The sequence below is a fragment of the Oncorhynchus keta genome, chromosome 5, assembly GCF_023373465.1.
Source record: "Oncorhynchus keta strain PuntledgeMale-10-30-2019 chromosome 5, Oket_V2, whole genome shotgun sequence".
Taxonomy (NCBI): domain Eukaryota; kingdom Metazoa; phylum Chordata; class Actinopteri; order Salmoniformes; family Salmonidae; genus Oncorhynchus; species Oncorhynchus keta.
Window position 1 is genome coordinate 9,682,436 of NC_068425.1, and position 22,808 is coordinate 9,705,243.

A 22,808-nucleotide genomic window follows, 5' to 3' on the forward strand; every position below is an offset into this window, starting at 1 on the left:
TGTATTGGAAGGCAGAAGCAATCGCTCCTGCAGATGGACAGGAGGATGGAGCGATCCCTGACAGATGAGGACTTAGATGGAGGGGGAGAGCAATCATTTGTCAAACATCTCCGTTCTCACCGGTGCTGTTTGCTGACTGACTGATATCGCGGGGTTATCTGATCTAATAAGTGACTACAGACAGAGAAAACATCATCAAATTGCATGAGTAAAGCAATTGTATTGTGACATTTGACTACTACAGAAATCCAAGAGAAAATGAGGGGGCACCCGGATTTGAACCAGGGACCTATTGATCTGCAGTCAATTGCTCTACCACTGAGCTATACCCCCTGTTGCAATAAAGTGCAAACAGAGGTGTTATCATTGTATTGTTGGTTTTAGGCCAGGGCCATGTGATTACTGCCAGGGCCATGTGATCAGACTGGGGAACCACCTCCTTTCTCTCATTGAGTATCGGTTATTGTGTGTGCATGTGTGTGTCAACAGCACCAGAGGACAGAAAGCCACTCAACCTCACACTGTAGCATGGGCCATGCACTGCTCTGCTGAGCAAACAATAGCAAACAAAGGAAGCTGCGTGGTGGTCACATACAAACTGGCACTCTGATACAGTCACACAAAACACACCTTTCCATCAGTCATTCTGAATAGGAACTGCTGAACCCTAACAATAACAGACACACACACCGAGACCCTGCATTGTGACCCCTTCATGCTGCTTCTGAAAAGTCAATAAGCATCAGGGCACTGTTTCTGTGTCAAGACTATCAGGTTGTCCTGGCTGAGTGGTTAAGCCAATGGACTAGACATCCATTGAGGTTCCTGTGCAGGTTTGAATACGGCTGACAACAAAAGCTTATGATACTGTCTCATGGATGTTTATAGTTCCTCAAGACTCTTCCCGGGTAGTCTCCAATGTTGTTTTTTTCATCTAAGAGATATATTGTCAATTGTTGTTATATTGTGGAGTGCCACTTTAATCACATTTTCTAAACTCTAAACGCTATGTTTGTTAGTTTATAAAGTCTCAACTGAGTAGTATCCAATGTCTTTATACTTTATTTTGTAAATACTCTCTGCCAAGAAGCTGATTCTCAACAGTCCTGTATTTACAGAGTAGAGAGACAAAGAACAACAAAGAAAAGCTCTCTGACTAAAAGCTGAATTGGTCTAATTTTTAAGGACGCTACAGTGTCCTCTACTCATCCCCATCGGCTCTGTCTCAGTGTCGGGGAAAGCTTGCCCTGCAATTCTCACTCAGCCGCTTATGGAACGTAGAGCCATGTAAGCCAGGAGGGGCTGTGGGAATTGAAAAAGCCAGAGGGCACAGCTAGGAAAGTTCACACTAAATTCTCTCTTTTAATTCTAACAGAATGGAGCAAGCACAGTTCTGAGAGCCAAAATTCCAGTGACTTTGAGGGTCGTGTTTCACAGAAAATGGGTTTTCTATAGATTTGACAGGCAAGAGAGACACATAATGATGCAAACACAACTTGAGGGAGATAAACAGACCAAACCATCAAAGGAAAAATGTTGCGCTTTTGCTCTTTTTCCTCTCTCTCTCAAACACATATTTGAATTAAGATTCGTCTCCATACTGCAAGATCCAGAACCTCATTAACTGTGACCCCAGCTCTTGACCCCTGGGAGTAGCAGAGTAACAACGAGAGGAGAGTAGGCCTTATTCTTCACATCAGCTCGGTAATCATCATCCTCATCATATGGATTCCCTTCCTTTCATCATTCCTGCTCTTCAAGTCCTTTCACCCACAGTCCCACATGGTCATAGTACCTTACATCAAGACAAGACTCCCTCTCCTGTCCATTGCCATGTCAACGGAACAACAGATTCCAATGGGCAGCATTCTCATGGACCATTAGGTGCTTGTTATGGGCAGGGGGCTCAGATGGCGTTGTCATGGTTTCTCAGTTTTCTCAGACAAGAAAGTACCAATAGAAAAGGCAGGGAGGACAAAACCACTCTAGTACGGGAACCCCTGTCAAGGCACAGGTATGGATGGACATATTTTATCATTGTAAAAATACCTAATTTGATGGCAATATGCAGAACACACACACAAGATCAGCATATTTCACAGATACCAATAACACTGATCCACCATGGTGAGGCAATGATATTAATCAGTATTGATCCCAATATTGTATTGATGGATCAATCCTTCAACAGTCTCTCGTTTAACTGCTTGGCTTATTAAAACAGCATCTTCACAAGGTCCTTTGCTGTTGTTCTGGGATTGATTTGCACTTTTCACAACAATGTACGTTCATCTCTAGGAGACAGAATTCGTCTCCTTCCTGAGCGGCATGATGGCTGCGTGGTCCCATGGTGTTTATACTTCCGTACTATTGTTTGTACAGATGAACGTGGTACCTTCAAGCGTTTGGAAATTGCTCCCAAGGATGAACCAGACTTGTGAAGGTCTACATTTTTTTTTCTGAGGCCTTGGCTGATTGCTTTTGATTTTCCCATGATGTCAAGCAAAGAGGCACTGAGTTTGAAGGTAGACCTTGAAATACATCCACAGGTACAACTCCAATTGACTCAAATGATGTCAATTAGCCTATCAGAAGCTTCTAAAGCCATGACATAATTTTATGGAATTTTCCAAGCTGTTTAAAGGCACAGTCAACTTAGTGTATGTAAACTTCTGACCCACTGGAATTGTGATACAGTGAATTATAAGTGAAATAATCTGTCTGTATACAATTGATGGAAAAATTGCTTGTGTCATGCACAAAGTAGATGTCATAACCGACTTGCCAAAACTATAGTTTGTTAACAAGAAATTTGTTGGTTGAAAAACAAGTTTTAATGTAAACTTCAGAATTCAACTGTAGCTAATTAAAAATCTCTCTCCCCATCTTCCCAAGCTTGTAACATCAGTACATTAGCCTGTTTCGGAGGGGGGAGGGGCAGGTAGCCTAAACACGTACAGGAAAGGTTAAGATACCCAGCTTGCAGGCAGACACTGAAATACGTTTCTGAGTGACAGAGTGAGTGCTTTGCATAGGTCAGCAACAGTCAGAGCCAGGCTCTCTCTTAATTCAGTTCAAGAGGCATTACAGGAGTGGGAAACATTGCTAAAGCAAGTGAAATAGATAAAAACATGAACAGTAATTGTTACACTCAGAAAAGTTCCAAAAGAATAAAGACATATTATGTTCATATACAGTGTTGTAACAATCTCTCTCTCTCAATTTCCATTCAATTCTCTCTCCCTTCCTCCCTCTCTTTTTCCTTCTCTCCCCCTCTGACTGTTAGCAGGAGATTGGATCTGCTGTTATGTTCACACAGCAGCTGCTGACTGACTACTCCTGCTATAATCACGACTACTGCTGCACAGCTCTCTGGCTGAGGATTCTATTAACACTACGCACTCTGAGCTGAGAGGTGGCCCACCTCAAAGCCTGCTCAGAGTAATACTGAACATGGGGTGATAAAGGGGAAACTTACTTTCCGGTTAGTGGAACTGTACAGGGAGGGTACACCTGTATGTAGTCTCTCATGACTCTCATTTTGAAATCGAGTAAATGGCCAAGTTCTGGGTGCCGAGAGGAACCTGTATGTTGCTGTTTGAGTGTACAGTGTAGATGCCCTTAATGTGAGGTAATAGGCTGTGGCCTGAGATGGATGCGTGTATTGTGGAGTGAACCATTTATATACTACCATCAGGTGACGACACCCGGCCATCATTCTGCTGGGCGATTCCACAGCATCGGAACATATTCTGGGTATCTGAAAATGTTTTGGTAATTCTCACATAGGAACTTAATTTTTATCACAAACCATGTTTAGAAAATCATGATGAAAGTGGCCATTTTAGGCCCCTTTTAGACCTACAGTAAATATGCCTCCTGGAAGACCCTATAATCTGTGAACCGTACAGAACACAGACAACATCTCGGTGTCATTATACTCCTTATAGTGTGCAGTAAAATATGGAGTATGTCTATATTCTGAAATAAAAATGTTCACATGAATTTATTCAACATGAAAAATATTCATATAAATATTTTAAAAAACACTGCTTTTTTATTTTGACATAGAGGATAGTATAAGGAGTATAATAACACCAAGATGTTGTCTGTATCATGTACGGTTCACAGAGCATAGGGTCTTACTGGAGGCATGCATACTGTAGGTCTAAAAGGCGCCTAAAATGGCCACTTTCATCATCATTTTCAAAACAAATTTTGATACAAATGTAAAAAGCATTTCAAAACATAATTTCTCCCAATTAAGTTTTTTTGTGAGAATTGCCAGAACAATCTGATATCCAAAAGATATTCCGCTCCTGCTGGCATGGAATCACCCTGCTTCTGTTACACACAACTATGTTACATTCCCGCTGAAAACACAAGGTGCTTCTCTTGAACTAGTGTACCAGAACGTGTTTTCATTGATTATTTTTCATTTTGTGCCAGGGTTATTCAAACTCAAACTACATGTGATATGCTGGAATTGTAGGGTTTGCTTGCCTGCACACTCCTGCACTAGCTGCCACTCCACCATGACACATTATTCTGATAGGAACAGAGGAGTAAACACTCTAACCAGCCATAGTCTCTGCAAAGAGCCCCTTACTTTATTGCAGGACACATACATAACAGTGTAGCCTATTATTATCTCCATCACTGCTATCTGGTGCACGGGATACTGTCATTACACACACTCGAGCTAGGAGTAGCACAGCAGCATTAGCAGAGCGACGACAAACAAAAGCAACCCATAGAGATTGATCACAAAGAGCTATGTGTCTCTAATCCTCAGTGCCTATTCTGTGAGATCAAGGGGCCAGACCCTTTCAGTGGGGTCGTAGCAGGGTTATAATATATAAATATATGCAAGATGGTTTTACCCAATGCAAGTAACAGTCATGCGTGCATACTGTACATTTCACGTTAAGGGTGGTCCCGGGAATCGAACCTACTATCCTGGCATTGCAAGAACCATGCTCTACAACAGGGTTCCACAACCGGCAGCCCGCAGGCCAGTGTTTTATTTGCCCCCCCCCCCCCAAGTTTTCTGAAAAACAAAAAATGAATAAATGTTTTATTTGTATTTTTTTTGTTTGTTGGACATAAAAGACTGGAAAAACAGGAGCAAATCAGATCCAATTGAGGAAATCTGTTTCAAACTATTCCCACACATTATAGATAGATATATGTGATCATGTACAAATGTAAACAAGATTTGAAATTCTATTTTAGCCCAATATTATATCTGTTTGGGCTTCTTGCGGTTAATTTGCAGTCTACAAATGATTTGTAATTATGTTCCGGTCACCTGACCATCCCCTCAAGTAAAAATCGGTTGATGATCCCTGCTCTACCAACTGAGCTACAGAGGGCTATCTGACTGTTCATTACACTATCTTTCTTGTCTCAATGGACTTTAGGTGTAGCCGCAGGAAGTAATTTGGGCCTGGGAGTGCTGTACATTTTTCCTCCAACGGGGTGGGGACTAATCTTTTTGCCCTCCCTGGTGCTGCAGACGATATATCGTCCACTAATAGATGACTATTAAAGGCCCTTATTTACTACTAAATAAAACTATTAATATATATATTTTATTAAGAATTTTCAGGAGGTGTTGCAGCACCCTCAGCCCTCCTACTTGATACCTGAAGGCAAGGGTTTGACGGAGTCTTCAACCATCGAACCTATGGCTTGCATGTATTTGATTTCATAATTGATTCAGGGAGTGTGTAACCTTAGCCATAATGTTTCGACTATATTTACTGACATGCTCCCCTACATTTAGCTAATGATTGTTCTTTTTTTATTAAAAGCTTACCTTTCAGTCCTTCAAAAGATGTAGGCTTCCGAGATCTGATGGACGGGCACGCCATCTAGCGGGTTTTTGAAGATCTGTTAAATGTTGCAGTTTTTTATTAATGGCCTATATTAATGGTAAAACAAAAAACGGATGCATTCTAGAGTTATCAAACATTTGACCAAAACACATGAATGTTATGATAATAATACTACACCTATCTGATGCTAATAGGCTGTATATAGCGTATTAATCGGTCTTACAAGTGAGGCCTAGTACTGAAGACATATTGGTCAATAACGTCAAAAAGGTAGGCTAACAATAAACTATAACCCTAATTATTTATCACCTCTGAAGGGCCCGTGGGTTCGATGAGAGTCTGGTTACAACGAAGTTCATTTCTATAGTTTAATCAGACTCCAAGTGGTTAGCCTGGCTGATGTCACATAATAAAGTCTCAGATATAAACCACATATCTATGATTATAAAGTTTTTTGTATTATTACAAAATGTATATTTTACAGGTTAAATCTTGTGCATGTCTATAAACCCTGTATAAATAAACTAGGCCTATTTCTTAGCCGGTTACAAACAAAGTATTTCAGCAAGCGGACCATACATTCTTGTGCGCGCGTAACCGTAATCATTTGCTCATGCACGGCACTGCTAATTTGAGTTCACTCTTGCAAAGTTAGGCGAACTTCCATCACTACTCACTCACCGGCTGCCTGCTCAGTGCTGAGCCGTTCACGTATGGCCTGTGCGCGTTCCCGTTTTGGAGAGGTCGGTGCCATCTCCGCTCGCCTTGAGGAAAAGGTGCTTTGTTTCTCAAAGCTATAATTCAAGAAAACGGACAAAATGTATAGGTAAGTCTATTATTCTCCAACACATTTATGATAGGTGTGTTTAGTTTACTTTCCGTATTCAGAATAGGATGATGCAAGTGTGAATTATATTAGGTTGGGGGGAATTAATTGAATTAATTGTATTACTCTATGAAATCTGAACTGTTCCTTGAGGAACAATAATGATTTGGGGGGTTATTTGGGGTTCACTGACCTAACAATTCTGCAAATATGGCAAATGCAGTTCTGATATGTAGGAAGTTAACCACAACACAACTGGGAAACTGTAACTGTAACTAACTAGTGAATAGGAATATATATTCATCATTATTTATGTATTCATTTCAAACATGTATTATTTCAAAGATTGGAGATGATGAGATGAGGCGCTGTTGCTTGTTTTTGCAGAACATTGTTCCATGAATGATCTGTAGTTGGAAATTCAACTCGATTCAGGTAAATCTTTGTTTTTAAAGAGCTTGGTCTCACATTGCAGATATTCCTCAAATGACTCGATACACCCCTTTCTCACTATTCCACCATCAACATTGTTGCTGTGGTGAATTTGGGGGTGTGGGAACTGCAATCTGGAACAGAATGTGGCCCTTCTTGAGGGGGCACAGAGATGTTTACATTAAGCCTACAAAAATGTCTCCAGGCTCTACTAGTCTACTGTCTACTAGTCTACTGTGTCTCACTACATAAGAATCAAGAGATGGTGACCACGGAATATTCTTTGGTCAGATGGTTGAAGGATGTATTAAATTGAAGTACTACAACGTTACACAATGACACACTATAGGCTGGTAGGGTTAATGAACAGTGGTCCAATGGATCTGGCCAAAATGACAGAATAAAACAGTCATCTGTCTATCAAATCATCTTTTTGCAATGGAAATGTGTGGAGAAACCAGTCAAAACTCCACCCTGAGTGAGTGCCTCTGAAACCAGAGGCCCTTGAACAGAAAAGGGAGTCCAAAATGATTGATTGAAAGAGAGCGGCGAAAGAACTGTATGATACAGCCAGTGTGCTGCAAATTAATCTGCTTAAAGAATTACAACATTCCAAAGCAGAATCTCATATAATCATCTGGATCAAAATGCTGGTTGGGAATGTTGTAATTCCGTAATTCCGTTGCCCATAGTGACTGCACAAAAAGCTGTGTTTCAATGGTGTCTCTCCACCGTATGAGTGCCAACTCACTACAAAGCTATTATGCTGTACCAGAAGTAAATTTGTCTTTCTGCTCATGGCCTCGTATGGTAGTAGTGAGACTCACACGCACACATTGGGCTCCCAGGTCGGGCAAGGCGAGGTTAATGAGTGACTACACCAGGCAGACGACAGGTAATGTATTTTGTGTAGTCTTTGTTTGACACATCCGGTGTGAAAACTACACACTGTGGTAAGACCATCAGAAGTACATTCCAGATTCGCACAACTAGGACCCGAGAACCCCAAAAGGGTAAGAAGGTAGACAACGGATATTGATTCTTTTGAAAGGATATTGTTTGTTTTTGCTGTGTGTAAATTTGGATCCTGAACAGCGAGTCATAAAGTACGTCCGATACCAAAAACACAACACTCACAGTACACCGTAAACAGCTCACATGACTCTGATTAAAAGCTTTCGAGAAACTCCGGTTTTGGATCTGAAATAGATTATAAAGCATTCACATCATTTTTATTGTGGGTTTCTTGTAGGAAGGATGTGGATGCACCGGGGGGGAAAAACATGCAATATTATGTTAATCTCTTCCTATAATGTCTGATTATATTATTTTAGGTTGAGATTCAGATGTTATGATCAACTAACTGTGTTGTATTAATGGACCGTATTTACTCTGCTACAGAAAACGAAGCAAACACAAAGGGCTTGTCCGCTGATAGCTTTCAATGAGTTCAGATAAAGATCTGAGTTTTGTTTATTTTGGAGGGGTTTCATATTTAGTAGCCACGTCACAGGGCATGTTCTCTGTGGTTTGTGAAGTAGGCTATATCTAACTAGGTAGTTGCAAATGGTCGAAATGGAAGTTGAAGTATGACGTTTTCAGATGGCTTCTCAGCTAAAGCGTCTTTAAGGTGTAACCATATGTCTAGAAATCGACTGTCTGTAACTACTAAACTACCAACCACTAATGACCAACTCCTCCACAGATGAGCGACCAGCCATAATCACATAGCCCAGACAACCAGAACCCTGGTCAGAACCCCTTTCTCTCCACCTGTTGCTGACTGCCGACACCCTGGGACCCGTCGTCGCCATGGAGACGGTGGTGATCGTGGCCATTGGGGTGCTGGCCACCATCTTCCTGGCCTCCTTCATTGCCCTGGTGGTGGTGTGTCGACACCGCTACTGCCACCCCCACCACCTGCTGCACCACTTCAACTCCAAGTCAGTGCCTAGTATACCTACGAGCTACATACAATACATCTGGGAGGGAGAGGGAGGGGACGGTGGCATCTTGGGTCATCAGGGTTAGGGCTTTACTCCTAGCCGTGCCTAGTATGCCTAGCTAGCTTCATCTGGGAGGGGGAGGGAGGGGACGGTGGCATCTTGGGTCATCAGGGTTAGGGCTTTACTCCTAGCCGTGCCTAGTATGCCTAGCTAGCTTCATCTGGGAGGGGGAGGGAGGGGACAGTGGCATCTTGGGTCGTCAGGGTTTTACTCCTAGCCGTGCCTAGTATGCCTAGCTAGCTTCATCTGGGAGAGGGAGGGGACAGTGGCATTATGGGTGGTTATGGGTAGTGCCCCGAGTTTGTCCAGACAAGGAAAACTCTTGGCCCTAGTGATGGGGTTTGTGGCCTAGGCCCTACAATGCATTAGGTGGTGGTAAGGGGTCCTGGATATAGCTGATTCAACTGTATCCCACTCTTACCCCAGGCCCAATGGACTGACCTGCTGGTTTGAAGCTATAAGTCTATGGATTGAACAGAGCGACTTCACAGCACTAAGGTCAAAACGATACACGGGATTAATACTAAGTCAACATACAGGGGCAAAGTTCTAGAGCCAGTAATATTTCTGTCTCACTCTCTCGCTCGCGTTCCCTCTCTTTCATACACACACACGCTTCTATTCAGAATACATACCCTCCCTCTCAAACACCTACTCAGTACACATTCCCTCCCTTTCTCTCTCACACACTCGCTCTCTCTTCCCTTCATCAGAACTTCTCTCCTTCCCCACAGACCCAGTGTTGACCTGATCGGTGCCATGGAGACCCAGAGTGAGCCCTCTGAGCTGGAGCTGGACGACGTGGTCATCACCAACCCTCACATCGAGGCCATCCTGGAGAACGAGGACTGGATCGAGGACGCCTCGTACGTCTGCCATGTGACACTGACATGTGCCAGGAGTAAATCAGGCCAGCTGTTGTAGCTATTCGTATATATAGCCTTCCGTGGTTACAAGAGTAATAACTTTAACATGAGCATAACATCATCAAGTTCAAATAAGTGATAGATCTCTGACATGATCATACAAAAAAATGAACCCTTATTTACAGCTTTTCTCTCTTTCTCTAACAGTGGATTGGTTTCACATTGTATCTCCATCTTAAAGGTAATGTCTATGTGATGTACACCCTGCACGAATACATCGTTTTCATTACGATCTAACTCAATGATATTTACACACTCTCTCCATTGGCAGATCTGCCACACCCTGACTGAAAAGCTGGTTGCCATGACAATGGGCTCAGGCGCTAAGGTGAAAGCCCCAGCCAGCCTCAGTGACATCATCACTGTGGCTAAACGCATCAGTCCGAGGTAACTGTCAGGTTATACAGTGCTATCACATAACCCTTAAATTATCTGACCGTGCTTCGTCCTTCATCACCTCCCATCATCCCGTGTGTGTCTGTAGGGTGGATGACGTTGTGCGGTCAATGTACCCTCCCCTGGACCCCATACTTCTTGATGCCAGGTACCTAATGAAGTTTGCTTTTGTTAGATGACATCATTTATAATGGTTCGAGGGGACAAAGATAGCTGGGCAAATAGACAATATAGACCATAGTTCTGCTGATGGAACTCATATGATTAAGAGGTCTCTGTTGGAGAAATTCTAAATGTCCTTTGTCTATTTTGTCCCCTCAGGGCCACCGCCCTCCTCCTGTCAGTCAGTCACCTGGTGCTGGTGACACGCAACGCCTGTCACATGTCTGGCAGCATGGACTGGATCGACCAATCACTGCACGCCGCTGAGGATCACATGGTGGTGCTGCGGGAGGCGGCGCTAGCATCTGAACCGGAACGGAGTCTACCTGGAATAGACGTGCAGAGAGAGCAGGCTATCTAGAACACACAGACATGTACATACACACATGCACGCACACATTCACATAGGCAAGCAGGCACATACACTCCTTCTCTATATATCATACAAATAGACACATTAATGCACATCTCGGGCACATTCTCACGCATACACAATGCTTGATAAACACACAATTTAAAAAAACTCAACACATTCCCAATGATCTTTCTCACTGTTGTTCTGTGCTGATTTACATACAGATTGGTTGCTAGATAATAGAAAAGAGCTGGTTTTAGAAAAGGATGGGTTGCCAGATCCTTGTGCTATTTTGCTCTTGATCCTTTCACTTTTACCATGTTTCTGGTTTTGTATATAGTTATGTATAACCATAATGTATGTTATGATTAGGATTTATATAGATTTTATGTTACACTCTCAGACTCAGATTGTATTGTAAGTGGAGAGCTCACTGAGACAGGCTTGTGTGTAGTTGTTGCCATGGACGACTGCCCCCTTGACATTCCTTCCTGGGTGTCGTCCATCTCCCAGCGGTGAGCTATAATCCACCCCGTTAGGAGTGCAGTCACATGGAAGCTTACATTTAGTCAGACTAATCCATGTGGGGGAAAACCCTGGACACCCAATAGGACCAAAGGCCTGGGAAATATATGCACACCTACTCAGAGCAATACACTCTTACTCAGAGCAATACACTCTTACTCAGAGCAATACACTCTTACTTAGAGCAATACACTCTTACTCAGAGCAATACACTCTTACTCAGAGCAATACACTCTTACTCAGAGCAATACACTCTTACTTAGAGCAATACACTCTTACTCAGAGCAATACACTCTTACTCAGAGCAATACACTCTTACTCAGAGCAATACACTCTTACTCAGAGCAATACACTTTTACTCAGAGCAATATACTCTTACTTAGAGCAATACACTCTTTCTCAGAACAATACACTCTTTCTCAGAACAATACACTGCTACTCAGATCAATACACTACTACTCAGATCAATACACTACTACTCAGAGCAACACACTCTTACTTAGAGAAATACACTCTTTCTCAGAGCAATACACTGCTACTCAGAGCAATACACTGCTACTCAGAGCAATACACAGCTACTCAGAGCAATACACTGCTACTCAGAGCAATACACAGCTACTCGGAGCAATATACTCTTACTTAAAGCAATACACTCTTACTTAGGGCAATACACTCTTACTCAGAGCAATACACTCTTACTCAGATCAATTCACTCTTACTCAAAGCAATACATTCTTACTCAAAGCAATACATTCTTACTCAAAGCAATACACTCTTTCTCAGAACAATACACTGCTACTCAGATCAATACACTGCTACTCAGATCAATACACTACTACTCAGATCAATATACTACTACTCAGAGCAATACACTCTTACTCAGAGCAATACACAGCTACTCAGAGCAATACACTGCTACTCAGAGCAATACACAGCTACTCAGAGCAATACACTGCTACTCAGAGAAATACACTGCTACTCAGAGCAATACACAGCTACTCAGAGCAATACACTCTTACTTAGAGCAATACACTCTTACTTAGAGCAATACACTACTACCATACTCAGAGAAATACACTGCTACTCAGAGCAATACACTGCTACTCAGAGCAATACACTGCTGCTTAGAGCAATACACTCTTACTTAGAGCAATACACTACTACCATACTCAGAGAAATACACTGCTACTCAGAGCAATACACTCTTACTCAGAGCAATACACTCTTACTCAGAGCAATACACTGATACTCAGAGCAATACAGTCTTACTCAGAGCAATACACTGATACTCAGAGCAATACACTGCTACTTAGAGCAATACACTGATACTCAGAGCAATAAAGTCTTACTTAGAGCAATACACTGATACTTAGAGCAATACACTCTTACTCAGAGCAATACACTGATACTCAGAGCAATACACTGCTACTTAGAGCAATACACTGATACTCAGAGCAATACACTGATACTCAGAGCAATAAAGTCTTACTTAAAGCAATACACTGATACTCAGAGAAATACAGTCTTCCTTAGAGCAATACACTGATACTCAGAGCAATACACTGCTACTTAGAGCAATACACTCTTACTCAGAGCAATACACTGATACTCAGAGCAATACAGTCTTACTCAGAGCAATACACTGATACTCAGAGCAATACACTGCTACTTAGAGCAATACACTCTTACTCAGAGCAATACAGTCTTACTCAGAGCAATACACTGATACTCAGAGCAATACAGTCTTCCTTAGAGCAATACACTGATACTCAGAGAAATACAGTCTTCCTTAGAGCAATACACTGATACTCAGAGCAATACAGTCTTCCTTAGAGCAATACACTGATACTCAGAGAAATACAGTCTTCCTTAGAGCAATACACTGATACTCAGAGCAATACACTGCTACTTAGAGCAATACACTCTTACTCAGAGCAATACACTGATACTCAGAGCAATACAGTCTTACTCAGAGCAATACACTGATACTCAGAGCAATACACTGCTACTTAGAGCAATACACTCTTACTCAGAGCAATACAGTCTTACTCAGAGCAATACACTGATACTCAGAGCAATACACTGCTATTTAGAGCAATACACTGATACTCAGAGCAATAAAGTCTTACTTAGAGCAATACACTGATACTCAGAGCAATACACTCTTACTCAGAGCAATACACTGATAATATAATAATAATAATATAATAATATAATAATATATGCCATTTAGCTGACGCTTTTATCCAAAGCGACTTACAGTCATGTGTGCATACATTCTACGTATGATACTCAGAGCAATACACTGCTACTTAGAGCAATACACTGATACTCAGAGAAATACAGTCTTCCTTAGAGCAATACACTGATACTCAGAGCAATACACTGCTACTTAGAGCAATACACTCTTACTCAGAGCAATACACTGATACTCAGAGCAATACAGTCTTACTCAGAGCAATACACTGATACTCAGAGCAATACACTGCTACTTAGAGCAATACACTGATACTCAGAGCAATACACTGCTACTTAGAGCAATACACTCTTACTCAGAGCAATACACTGATACTCAGAGCAATACAGTCTTACTCAGAGCAATACACTGATACTCAGAGCAATACACTTCTACTTAGAGCAATACACTGATACTCAGAGCAATAAAGTCTTACTTAGAGCAATACACTGATACTTAGAGCAATACACTCTTACTCAGAGCAATACACTGATACTCAGAGCAATACACTCTTACTCAGAGCAATACACTGATACTCAGAGCAATACACTGCTACTTAGAGCAATACACTGATACTCAGAGCAATAAAGTCTTACTTAGAGCAATACACTGATACTTAGAGCAATACAGTCTTACTTAGAACAATACACTGATACTCAGAGCAATACACTGCTACTTAGAGCAATACACTCTTACTCAGAGCAATACACTGATACTCAGAGCAATACAGTCTTACTCAGAGCAATACACTGATACTCAGAGCAATAAAGTCTTACTTAGAGCAATACACTGATACTTAGAGCAATACAGTCTTACTTAGAGCAATACACTGATACTCAGAGCAATAGTCTTAAGCAATACACTGATACTCAGAGCAATACACTGCTACTTAGAGCAATACACTCTTACTCAAAGCAATACACTGATACTCAGAGCAATACAGTCTTACTCAGAGCAATACACTGATACTCAGAGCAATACACTCTTACTTAGAGCAATACACTGATACTCAGAGCAATACAGTCTTACTCAGAGCAATACACTGATACTCAGAGCAATACACTGCTACTTAGAGCAATACACTGATACTCAGAGCAATAAAGTCTTACTTAGAGCAATACACTGATACTTACAGCAATACAGTCTTACTTAGAGCAATACACTGATACTCAGAGCAATACAGTCTTACTTAGAGCAATACACCGATACTCAGAGCAATACAGTCTTACTCAGAGCAATACACTGCTACTTAGAACCCGGAGTCAAATAATTCAAGCTCTGAAATTCAGCCTAAAAGAAGACTGCCAGCATAACTGCAGCCTACATCAGCTAAGCAGAGCTCTGTGATGGAATGATATTGATTGAGATGAAACATGAAAAGTGGCCACTCCTTTATTTTCCTGGTTTCCGTCGTTTTATTACAATTGATTGCTTTTGTATGTAAGCTCTCCTGTGTTTTCTCCTCCCCGCCCACCGTTCATTAGTGATGTTTCCTTATCTCCTGCCTTTTTCACCTTTCTCTTTTTTTCCCCTTCCATTGATTTGTACAGGTAAATTAAAGTTTCATAGGAAAATGTGTAATGCTGTTTCTTCTTCTTTCTAGTCAACATTTCTGAGGGAATCCACAGTCCGTAAGAAAACCACACACTCATGTAAACTCTAGGAATAAGACAATGGATCCAGTTGATTGATTGGGGATAAGGATGGTTGTCCTGCTGTTTGACGGTATAGGCAGTCTTGTCTCTCTGCAAGCGAGAGCGATTGGCTGAGAACGAATAAGGCCCTAAAGCACCATACTTAAAGAAGACACACAGACACAACTTTAATACAGCTACTAAGAAAACACTGTACACGATTTGTCATCACCTGACCGGGAAATATCATTCTCTTAAAAATAGAAAATACAAAAACATTTTCTCCTCGGGATATGTTGACATAAATAAAATGGGATCTTTTTGTGTTTGTTTAGGTTTTCAATAGAGTCCTTTGCTTTTTTTCAGGCTGACTTGTTTCCAGTTTGGGAGGGAGTCATATTCATCTCTCTTCATCTTCAAAATAGTCTGAAACATATAAACAAACAGACATTACTTCAGATACTGTAGGATATACTGGAGAAAAGCAAGCACCCACTGGTCTTAGGGATGAACGTTTGTGAAATATTTACATAGAAACCTACATACAGTGCCTTGCGAAAGTATTCGGCCCCCTTGAACTTTGCGACCTTTTGCCACATTTCAGGCTTCAAACATAAAGATATAAAACTGTATTTTTTTGTCAAGAATCAACAACAAGTGGGACACAATCATGAAGTGGAACGACATTTATTGGATATTTCAAACTTTTTTAACAAATCAAAAACTGAAAAATTGGGCGTGCAAAATTATTCAGCCCCTTTACTTTCAGTGCAGCAAACTCTCTCCAGAAGTTCAGTGAGGATCTCTGAATGATCCAATGTTGACCTAAATGACTAATGATGATAAATACAATCCACCTGTGTGTAATCAAGTCTCCGTATAAATGCACCTGCACTGTGATAGTCTCAGAGGTCCGTTAAAAGCGCAGAGAGCATGATGAAGAACAAGGAACACACCAGGCAGGTCCGAGATACTGTTGTGAAGAAGTTTAAAGCCGGATTTGGATACAAAAAGATTTCCCAAGCTTTAAACATCCCAAGGAGCACTGTGCAAGCGATAATATTGAAATGGGAAGGGGTACCAGACCACTGCAAATCTACCAAGACCTGGCCGTCCCTCTAAACTTTCAGCTCATACAAGGAGAAGACTGATCAGAGATGCAGCCAAGAGGCCCATGATCACTCTGGATGAACTGCAGAGATCTACAGCTGAGGTGGGAGACTTTGTCCATAGGACAACAATCAGTTGTATATTGCACAAATCTGTCCTTTATGGAAGAGTGGCAAGAAGAAAGCCATTTCTTAAAGATATCCATAAAAAGTGTCGTTTAAAGTTTGCCACAAGCCACCTGGGACACACCAAACATGTGGAAGAAGGTGCTCTGGTCAGATGAAACCAAAATTGAACTTTTTGGCAACAATGCAAAACATTATGTTTGGCGTAAAAGCAACACAGCTCATCACCCTGAACACACCATCCCCACTGTCAAACATGGTGGTGGCAGCATCATGGTTTGGGCCTGCTTTTCTTCAGCAGGGACAGGGAAGATGGTTAAAATTGATGGGAAGATGGATGGAGCCAAATACAGGACCATTCTGGAAGAAAACCTGATGGAGTCTGCAAAAGACCTGAGACTGGGACGGAGATTTGTCTTCCAACAAGACAATGATCCAAAACATAAAGCAAAATCTACAATGGAATGGTTCAAAAATAAACATATTCAGATGTTAGAATGGCCAAGTCAAAGTCCAGACCTGAATCCAATCGAGAATCTGTGGAAAGAACTGAAAACTGCTGTTCACAAATGCTCTCCATCCAACCTCACTGAGCTCGAGCTGTTTTGCAAGGAGGAATGGGAAAAAATGTCAGTCTCTCGCTGTGCAAAACTGATAGAGACATACCCCAAGCGACTTACAGCTGTAATCGCAGCAAAAGGTGGCGCTACAAAGTATTAACTTAAGGGGGCTGAATCATTTTGCACGCCCAATTTTTCAGTTTTTGATTTGTTAAAAAAGTTTGAAATATCCAATAAATGTCGTTCCACTTCATGATTGTGTCCCACTTGTTGTTGATTCTTGACAAAAAAATACAGTTTTATATCTTTATGTTTGAAGCCTGAAATGTGGCAAAAGGTCGCAAAGTTCAAGGGGGCCGAATACTTTCGCAAGGCACTGTACGTCACATTGTTTTTATCATCTTGAGACTACCACAAGAAGATGTTTCAATTGGCCACATCATTAAGACGTTAGTGGTGCGCCCTAGTGGCTGTCAGGTGTAGCTGCACTCTGTTTTATATAACGTCATAATACTGTACAAAACATTCAGCAGACGAATGTATCCAAAGTGTGCATACATAGTCCGTGCATACACTTTCATATGAGTGGCCCCAGTGGGAATCAAACCCATTATCGTGACGTTGCAAGGGTCATGCTCTACCAACTGAGCCACGCAGGACAAGCGTGTTTGTGTGTCAACCTGGAAGTCGTGGTCGGAGAGGTATATCTCCAGGCGCTGGGGGTCCACTCCCTCGGGCAGAGGGGTCTGCAGCAGCTCCTCTAGGGGGTACTGGGTCTTACTGAGCTGGGCCAGGGCGTCCTGCACCAAGGTCAGCTTGACCCGCCCGGCCTCCCCCTGGACAACAGCATTCACAAGTCAGCATATCTAAATCTAAAACATACCTGACTTTGAAAGACAAAGACTGTGGTGTTGCTATGACACAACAGTCTTTACCCAACCAGATCATACTGAACTGGGTTTACTGCTGTTGTGAAGTTATCACCGATGATGCTACTGATGCGTACAGATGCTATTATTGATAATGAAAATTATTATGAGGAGGAGGACGAATTAGTCCTCTTTTCCTGTACCTGTGTGGTGGGTGTGGGTCTCTTCTCCCAGCGAGGGAAAACGTTGGTGAAGGTGAGGGGTTCTACTCCGTCCTGGATGAGGTAGGCCTGAAGGGGGCGCCTCGGGTTCCTCTCTGAAACACCACCAACACACCCCAAACCGTCAGAGAACCACGGAGCAACTTAACCCCCAACTACAGCATATCCCCGACACACTCCAACCATCTAAACAACTCAGATTAAAATGTGGACCTCGAAGTCAGTTCCACTGCTTTTTTAACTCGTTCTTCCCCTCTAATCAAGGACTGATTTGGACCTCGGACACCAGGTGGGTGTAATTACCAGCAGTACTCTGGACCTCATAGGGTACCACAGATCTAAACAATCAAGGTTTTTTTACATGATGTATCTAGCATTGAATGGAATAGATGTAATTAATCCCTGATGTTGAACTAGCCTTTTCTTACTTCCACAACGCATTCCAGGATGTATGCAATAGGCATGCCCCTTTTAAAAAAAATCAAGATTACTAAAGAACTTACAAAAATCATAAGGGAACTAAATGCTATGTGGGCTAAAGAAAAAAGGGACTGGTTTGGCAGATGATCGGATGGCTTTTAAACGTCTTCGAAATATGAGTGTGGCTATGATCCGTACATTGAAAGCAGACCACTACCTGAAATCTACTTCACATAATTTAAATTATCCACCCAAATTCTGGAAAGGAGTGAAAGGTTTGGAGTGCAAAAAAAGATACACAGCTTCCCAAACAATTGTTGGTAGGCACACAGATTGTAACTGAGAGAACCTACATTCTGAAAGCCTTGAATCGGCATTTTTTAGATGCAGGCAGTTTATTTGAAAAGGTCAAAGGTATAATTGAGCCCTATGAGTTTACCTGACACCCCTGTGCACTCCTTCACCAGGTTCTCCTTTTCATCCTTCTCTGTTTCAGAAGTGTGTAAAGCACTGAAAGAAATTGATGGGAAAAATCCCCTGGCCCTGATGAACTAGACCCCCGCTTCCTGCACCTATCTGCAGACATCATTGCTCAACGCTTAACATGTATTTTTAAGCTCACGCTTAACGTTAAGGAAATCTCCAAGTTATGGAAATCTGCTTTTATACTGCCTCTCCTGAAAGGTGGAGATCCTTCGCTACTTGACAACTACCGACCCATATCAAAATAGTCTGTACTGTCAAAGGTACTGGAGTCCTTAGCTAGTAGGCAGCTAAAGGCCTACTTCCAAGAAAACAACATTTTAAATGGAATGCAATCTGGTTTTAGGTGTGGCCACAGCACTGTTTCAGCAACATTGAAGGTTTTAAATGACATCCACTATGCTCTTGATAAGAAGTTACATTGTGTGTCTGTCTTTATTGATTTGTCGAAGGCTTTTGACACCGTGGACCATGCTGTGTTAGTGCAAAGGTTCAAATGTTGTGGAATTACTGGTCATGCTCTAGACTGGTTTATAAATCACCTATCAAATCGTACACAATGGGCAATGACAGATGGTTGTAAATCTATAGAGGTGTGCTCAGGTGTTCCGCAAGGTACTATTTTGGGCCCACTGTTGTTCATTTTGTATATCAACAACATTGGGGATCTTATTTAAACAGCGGATGTTAATTTTTATGCAGATGACAGTGATCTTTATTCAAGTGGTAGTAGTTTATCTTCGGCTTTTGAAAATGCCCAAACAGCATTTAACATCATACAACAGAATCTGTAGGATTTAAAACTGGTTCTAAATTCAGGTAAAACAAAATGCACGCTATTTTCAAATGTCAGGCATGTTACTAATCATGTCATTTCCGCATTGGCAGAACATACTATAGAGCAAGTGTACAAATATTTGTGTGTGTGGGTTGATGATAAGCTGAGCTTCACGGTGCATGTAATGAACTTGATAAGGAAGCTCAAGCTGAGAATAGGTTTTTAATACCGGTATAAGGCTTGTTTTTCTTTTGAGGCCAGGAAGGAGCTGGTACGATGTACATTACTGGCAGTTTTAGATTTTAGTGATGTTCTTTACACATATATATATATATATACACACAGGCCTCAAACGCTACCCTGAGAGCACTAGATTCAGTGTATCATGCAGCCCTCAGGTTCATTACAAATCAAAAACGTCGAATCAAATCAAATTTATTTGTCACATACACATGGTTAGCAGATGTTAATGCGAGTGTAGCGAAATGCTTGTGCTTCTAGTTCCGACAATGCAGTAATAACCAACAAGTAATCTAACTAACAATTCCTAAACTACTGTCTTATACACAGTGTAAGGGGATAAAGAATATGTACATAAGGATATATGAATGAGTGATGGTACAGAGCAGCATAGGCAAGATACAGTAGATGGTATTGAGTACAGTATATACATATAAGATGAGTATGTAAACAAAGTGGCATAGTTAAAGTGACTAGTGATACATGTATTACATAAAGATGCAGTAGATGATATAGAGTACAGTATATACATATACATATGAGATTAATAATGTAGGGTAAGTAACATTATATAAGGTAGCATTGTTTAAAGTGGCTAGTGATATATTTACATCATTCCCATCAATTCCCATTATTAAAGTGGCTGGAGTTGAGTCAGCGGTGTTAGTGGTGGCTGTTTAACAGTCTGATGGCCTTGAGATAGAAGCTGTTTTTCAGTCTCTCGGTCCCCGCTTTGATGCACCTGTACTGACCTCGCCTTCTGGATGATAGCGGGGTGAACAGGCAGTGGCTCGGGTGGTTGATGTCCTTGATGATCTTTATGGCCTTCCTGTAACATCGGGTGGTGTAGGTGTCCTGGAGGGCAGGTAGTTTGCCCCCGGTGATGCGTTGTGCAGACCTCACTACCCTCTGGACAGCCTTACGGTTGAGGGCGGAGCAGTTGCCGTACCAGGCGGTGATACAGCCCGCCAGGATGCTCTCGATTGTGCATCTGTAGAAGTTTGTGAGTGCTTTTGGTGACAAGCCGAATTTCTTCAGCCTCCTGAGGTTGAAGAGGCGCTGCTGTGCTTTCTTCACGACGCTGTCAGTGTGAGTGGACCAATTCAGTTTGTCTGTGATGTGTATGCCGAGGAACTTAAAACTTGCTACCCTCTCCACTACTGATGTGGATAGGGGGGTGTTCCCTCTGCTGTTTCCTGAAGTCCACAATCATCTCCTTAGTTTTGTTGACGTTGAGTGTGAGGTTATTTTCCTGACACCACACTCCGAGGGCCCTCACCTCCTCCCTGTAGGCCGTCTCGTCGTTGTTGGTAATCAAGCCTACCACTGTTGTGTCGTCCGCAAACTTGATCATCATTGTGATCTCTACAGAGCTGTTGGCCGGTCGTCATTGACCTTGCATAGGCTTAAACACTGGTATACACCTTTATAAGGCCATATTAGGTAAAATGCCATTTTATCTCTGTTCTTTTTTTAGTCAGGTCTGTAAATAAATATCAATTACAATCCCATTCTCATGTGCTTCTAACAGAACCAACAATTAGAACAGGTCATGGTAGAAATAGTTTTAGTTACTTAGCTCCGTGGTCCAGGAACTCTCTCCTGAACATTAAAAAATTTGATGATCTTGTTTCGTTGGTGGAGTTTAAACCCTTGATCGATGTATATATCATAGAAGAGTGTAATTGTCTTTCGGACAGCTGTTTTTAGTCAAGTAAAATGTTTTTGTTGTACTGTGTGTTTATAGTTGTGTTTAATGTTGTGTTAGTGTATGTAAGTTGTTTTGTCTGAAACGTTGTTCCCCCTGCTGCTATTGGACCAGGTCTCTCTTGGAAAAGAGATGTTATCTTAATGAGAAAAACCTGGATAAATAAAGGTCAAATAAAAAATAAATATTCTATTTGCTGCCTTGCTTTGTCTACATGCTCTCACCTTTGCAGTACTGGAGCACTGTCTGCATAGCACACCTCCTCTCATTCGCCCAGCGGATACAGACTGAGCCAGTGGTCTGGCTGTCCTCAGGCTCACCTGCCTGCCACAGATACAGCTCCATACAGTTATCCAGCAGGAACAGGGCTGGAGAGGGATAAGAGAGAGAGAGACAGAGAGAGAAAGAGAGAGAGAGTGAGTGAGAGGGAGAGGGAGAGAGAGAGAGAGAAACAGTGAGCGAGAGAGAGAGAGGAGAGAGAGAGAGAGAGAAACAGAGAGAGAGGGAGAGAGAGAGAGAAACAGAGAGAGAGGGAGAGAGAGAGAGAGAAACAGAAAGAGAGGGAGAGAGAGAGAGAAACAGAGAGAGAGAGAGGGAGAGAGAGAGAGAGAGAGAGAGAGAGAGAGAGAAACAGCGAGCGAGAGAGAGAGAAACAGCGAGCGAGAGAAACAGCGAGCGAGAGAGGGAGAGAGAGAGAGAGAAACAGCAAGCGAGAGAGAGAGAGAGAGAGAGAGAGAGAGAGAGAGAGAGAGAGAGAGAGAGAGAGAGAGAGAAACAGCGAGCGAGAGAGAGAGAGAGAGAGAGAGAGAGAGAGAGAGAGAGAGAGAGAGAGAGAGAGAGAGAGAGAGAGAGAGAGAGAAAGGGAAAGAAAAGGAGGGTGAGAAAGGGAAAGAAAAGGAGGGATATTAGGTGAGTGTTTTGTACCTCGAGTCCTCGTGATAACAATGGAAGTTGTG

General features: G+C 42.0%; 2 protein-coding genes and 1 non-coding gene across 19 annotated transcripts in view; 1 reads left to right on the forward strand and 2 right to left on the reverse strand.

Moving 5' to 3' along the window:
* Positions 1-261: 261 nt before the first annotated feature.
* On the reverse strand, positions 262-333 carry trnac-gca (transfer RNA cysteine (anticodon GCA)). Its single transcript has one exon. It is a non-coding gene; the product is annotated as a tRNA-Cys (tRNA).
* Positions 334-6,519: 6,186 nt separating this feature from the next.
* On the forward strand, positions 6,520-15,285 carry LOC118384473 (transmembrane protein 98-like). 5 transcript variants are annotated; one of them, XM_035771046.2, is made up of 9 exons: positions 6,520-6,666; positions 7,054-7,101; positions 8,804-9,041; positions 9,531-9,602; positions 9,839-9,970; positions 10,178-10,211; positions 10,302-10,417; positions 10,515-10,574; positions 10,748-15,285. In XM_035771046.2, exons 3-9 carry the CDS (start codon positions 8,911-8,913, stop codon positions 10,947-10,949), a joined length of 747 nt encoding a protein of 248 aa, XP_035626939.1. In that variant the 5' UTR covers positions 6,520-6,666; positions 7,054-7,101; positions 8,804-8,910; the 3' UTR covers positions 10,950-15,285. The 5 variants fall into 5 exon arrangements, with proteins under 5 accessions (XP_035626939.1, XP_035626945.1, XP_035626940.1 ...); XM_035771052.2 differs by lacking the exon at positions 9,531-9,602; XM_035771047.2 differs by lacking the exons at positions 6,520-6,666; positions 7,054-7,101 and adding an exon at positions 7,453-8,119.
* LOC118384474 (supervillin-like) overlaps positions 15,083-22,808 on the reverse strand; it is a 46,930-nt gene continuing 39,204 nt past the window's right edge. For all 13 annotated transcript variants that reach the window (XM_052518668.1, XM_052518679.1, XM_052518678.1 and 10 more), the window contains 4 exons: positions 22,077-22,220; positions 18,206-18,318; positions 17,814-17,969; positions 15,083-15,764 (listed from right to left, as the gene is read on the reverse strand). In XM_052518668.1, coding sequence (XP_052374628.1) covers positions 15,678-15,764; positions 17,814-17,969; positions 18,206-18,318; positions 22,077-22,220 — 500 coding nt within the window. In that variant the 3' untranslated portion in view covers positions 15,083-15,677. The remainder of the gene's footprint in view (positions 15,765-17,813; positions 17,970-18,205; positions 18,319-22,076; positions 22,221-22,808) is intronic.

Excerpts from the sequence above, each read along its gene's own strand:
- LOC118384473 (XM_035771046.2), top strand. The coding sequence starts at position 8,911 with ATGGAGACGGTGGTGATCGTGGCCATTGGGGTGCTGGCCACCATCTTC. Across the intron at positions 10,212-10,301 it reads ATTGTATCTCCATCTTAAAG|ATCTGCCACACCCTGACTGA; the intron begins GTAATGTCTATG and ends CTCCATTGGCAG. Across the intron at positions 10,575-10,747 it reads CCCATACTTCTTGATGCCAG|GGCCACCGCCCTCCTCCTGT; the intron begins GTACCTAATGAA and ends TTGTCCCCTCAG.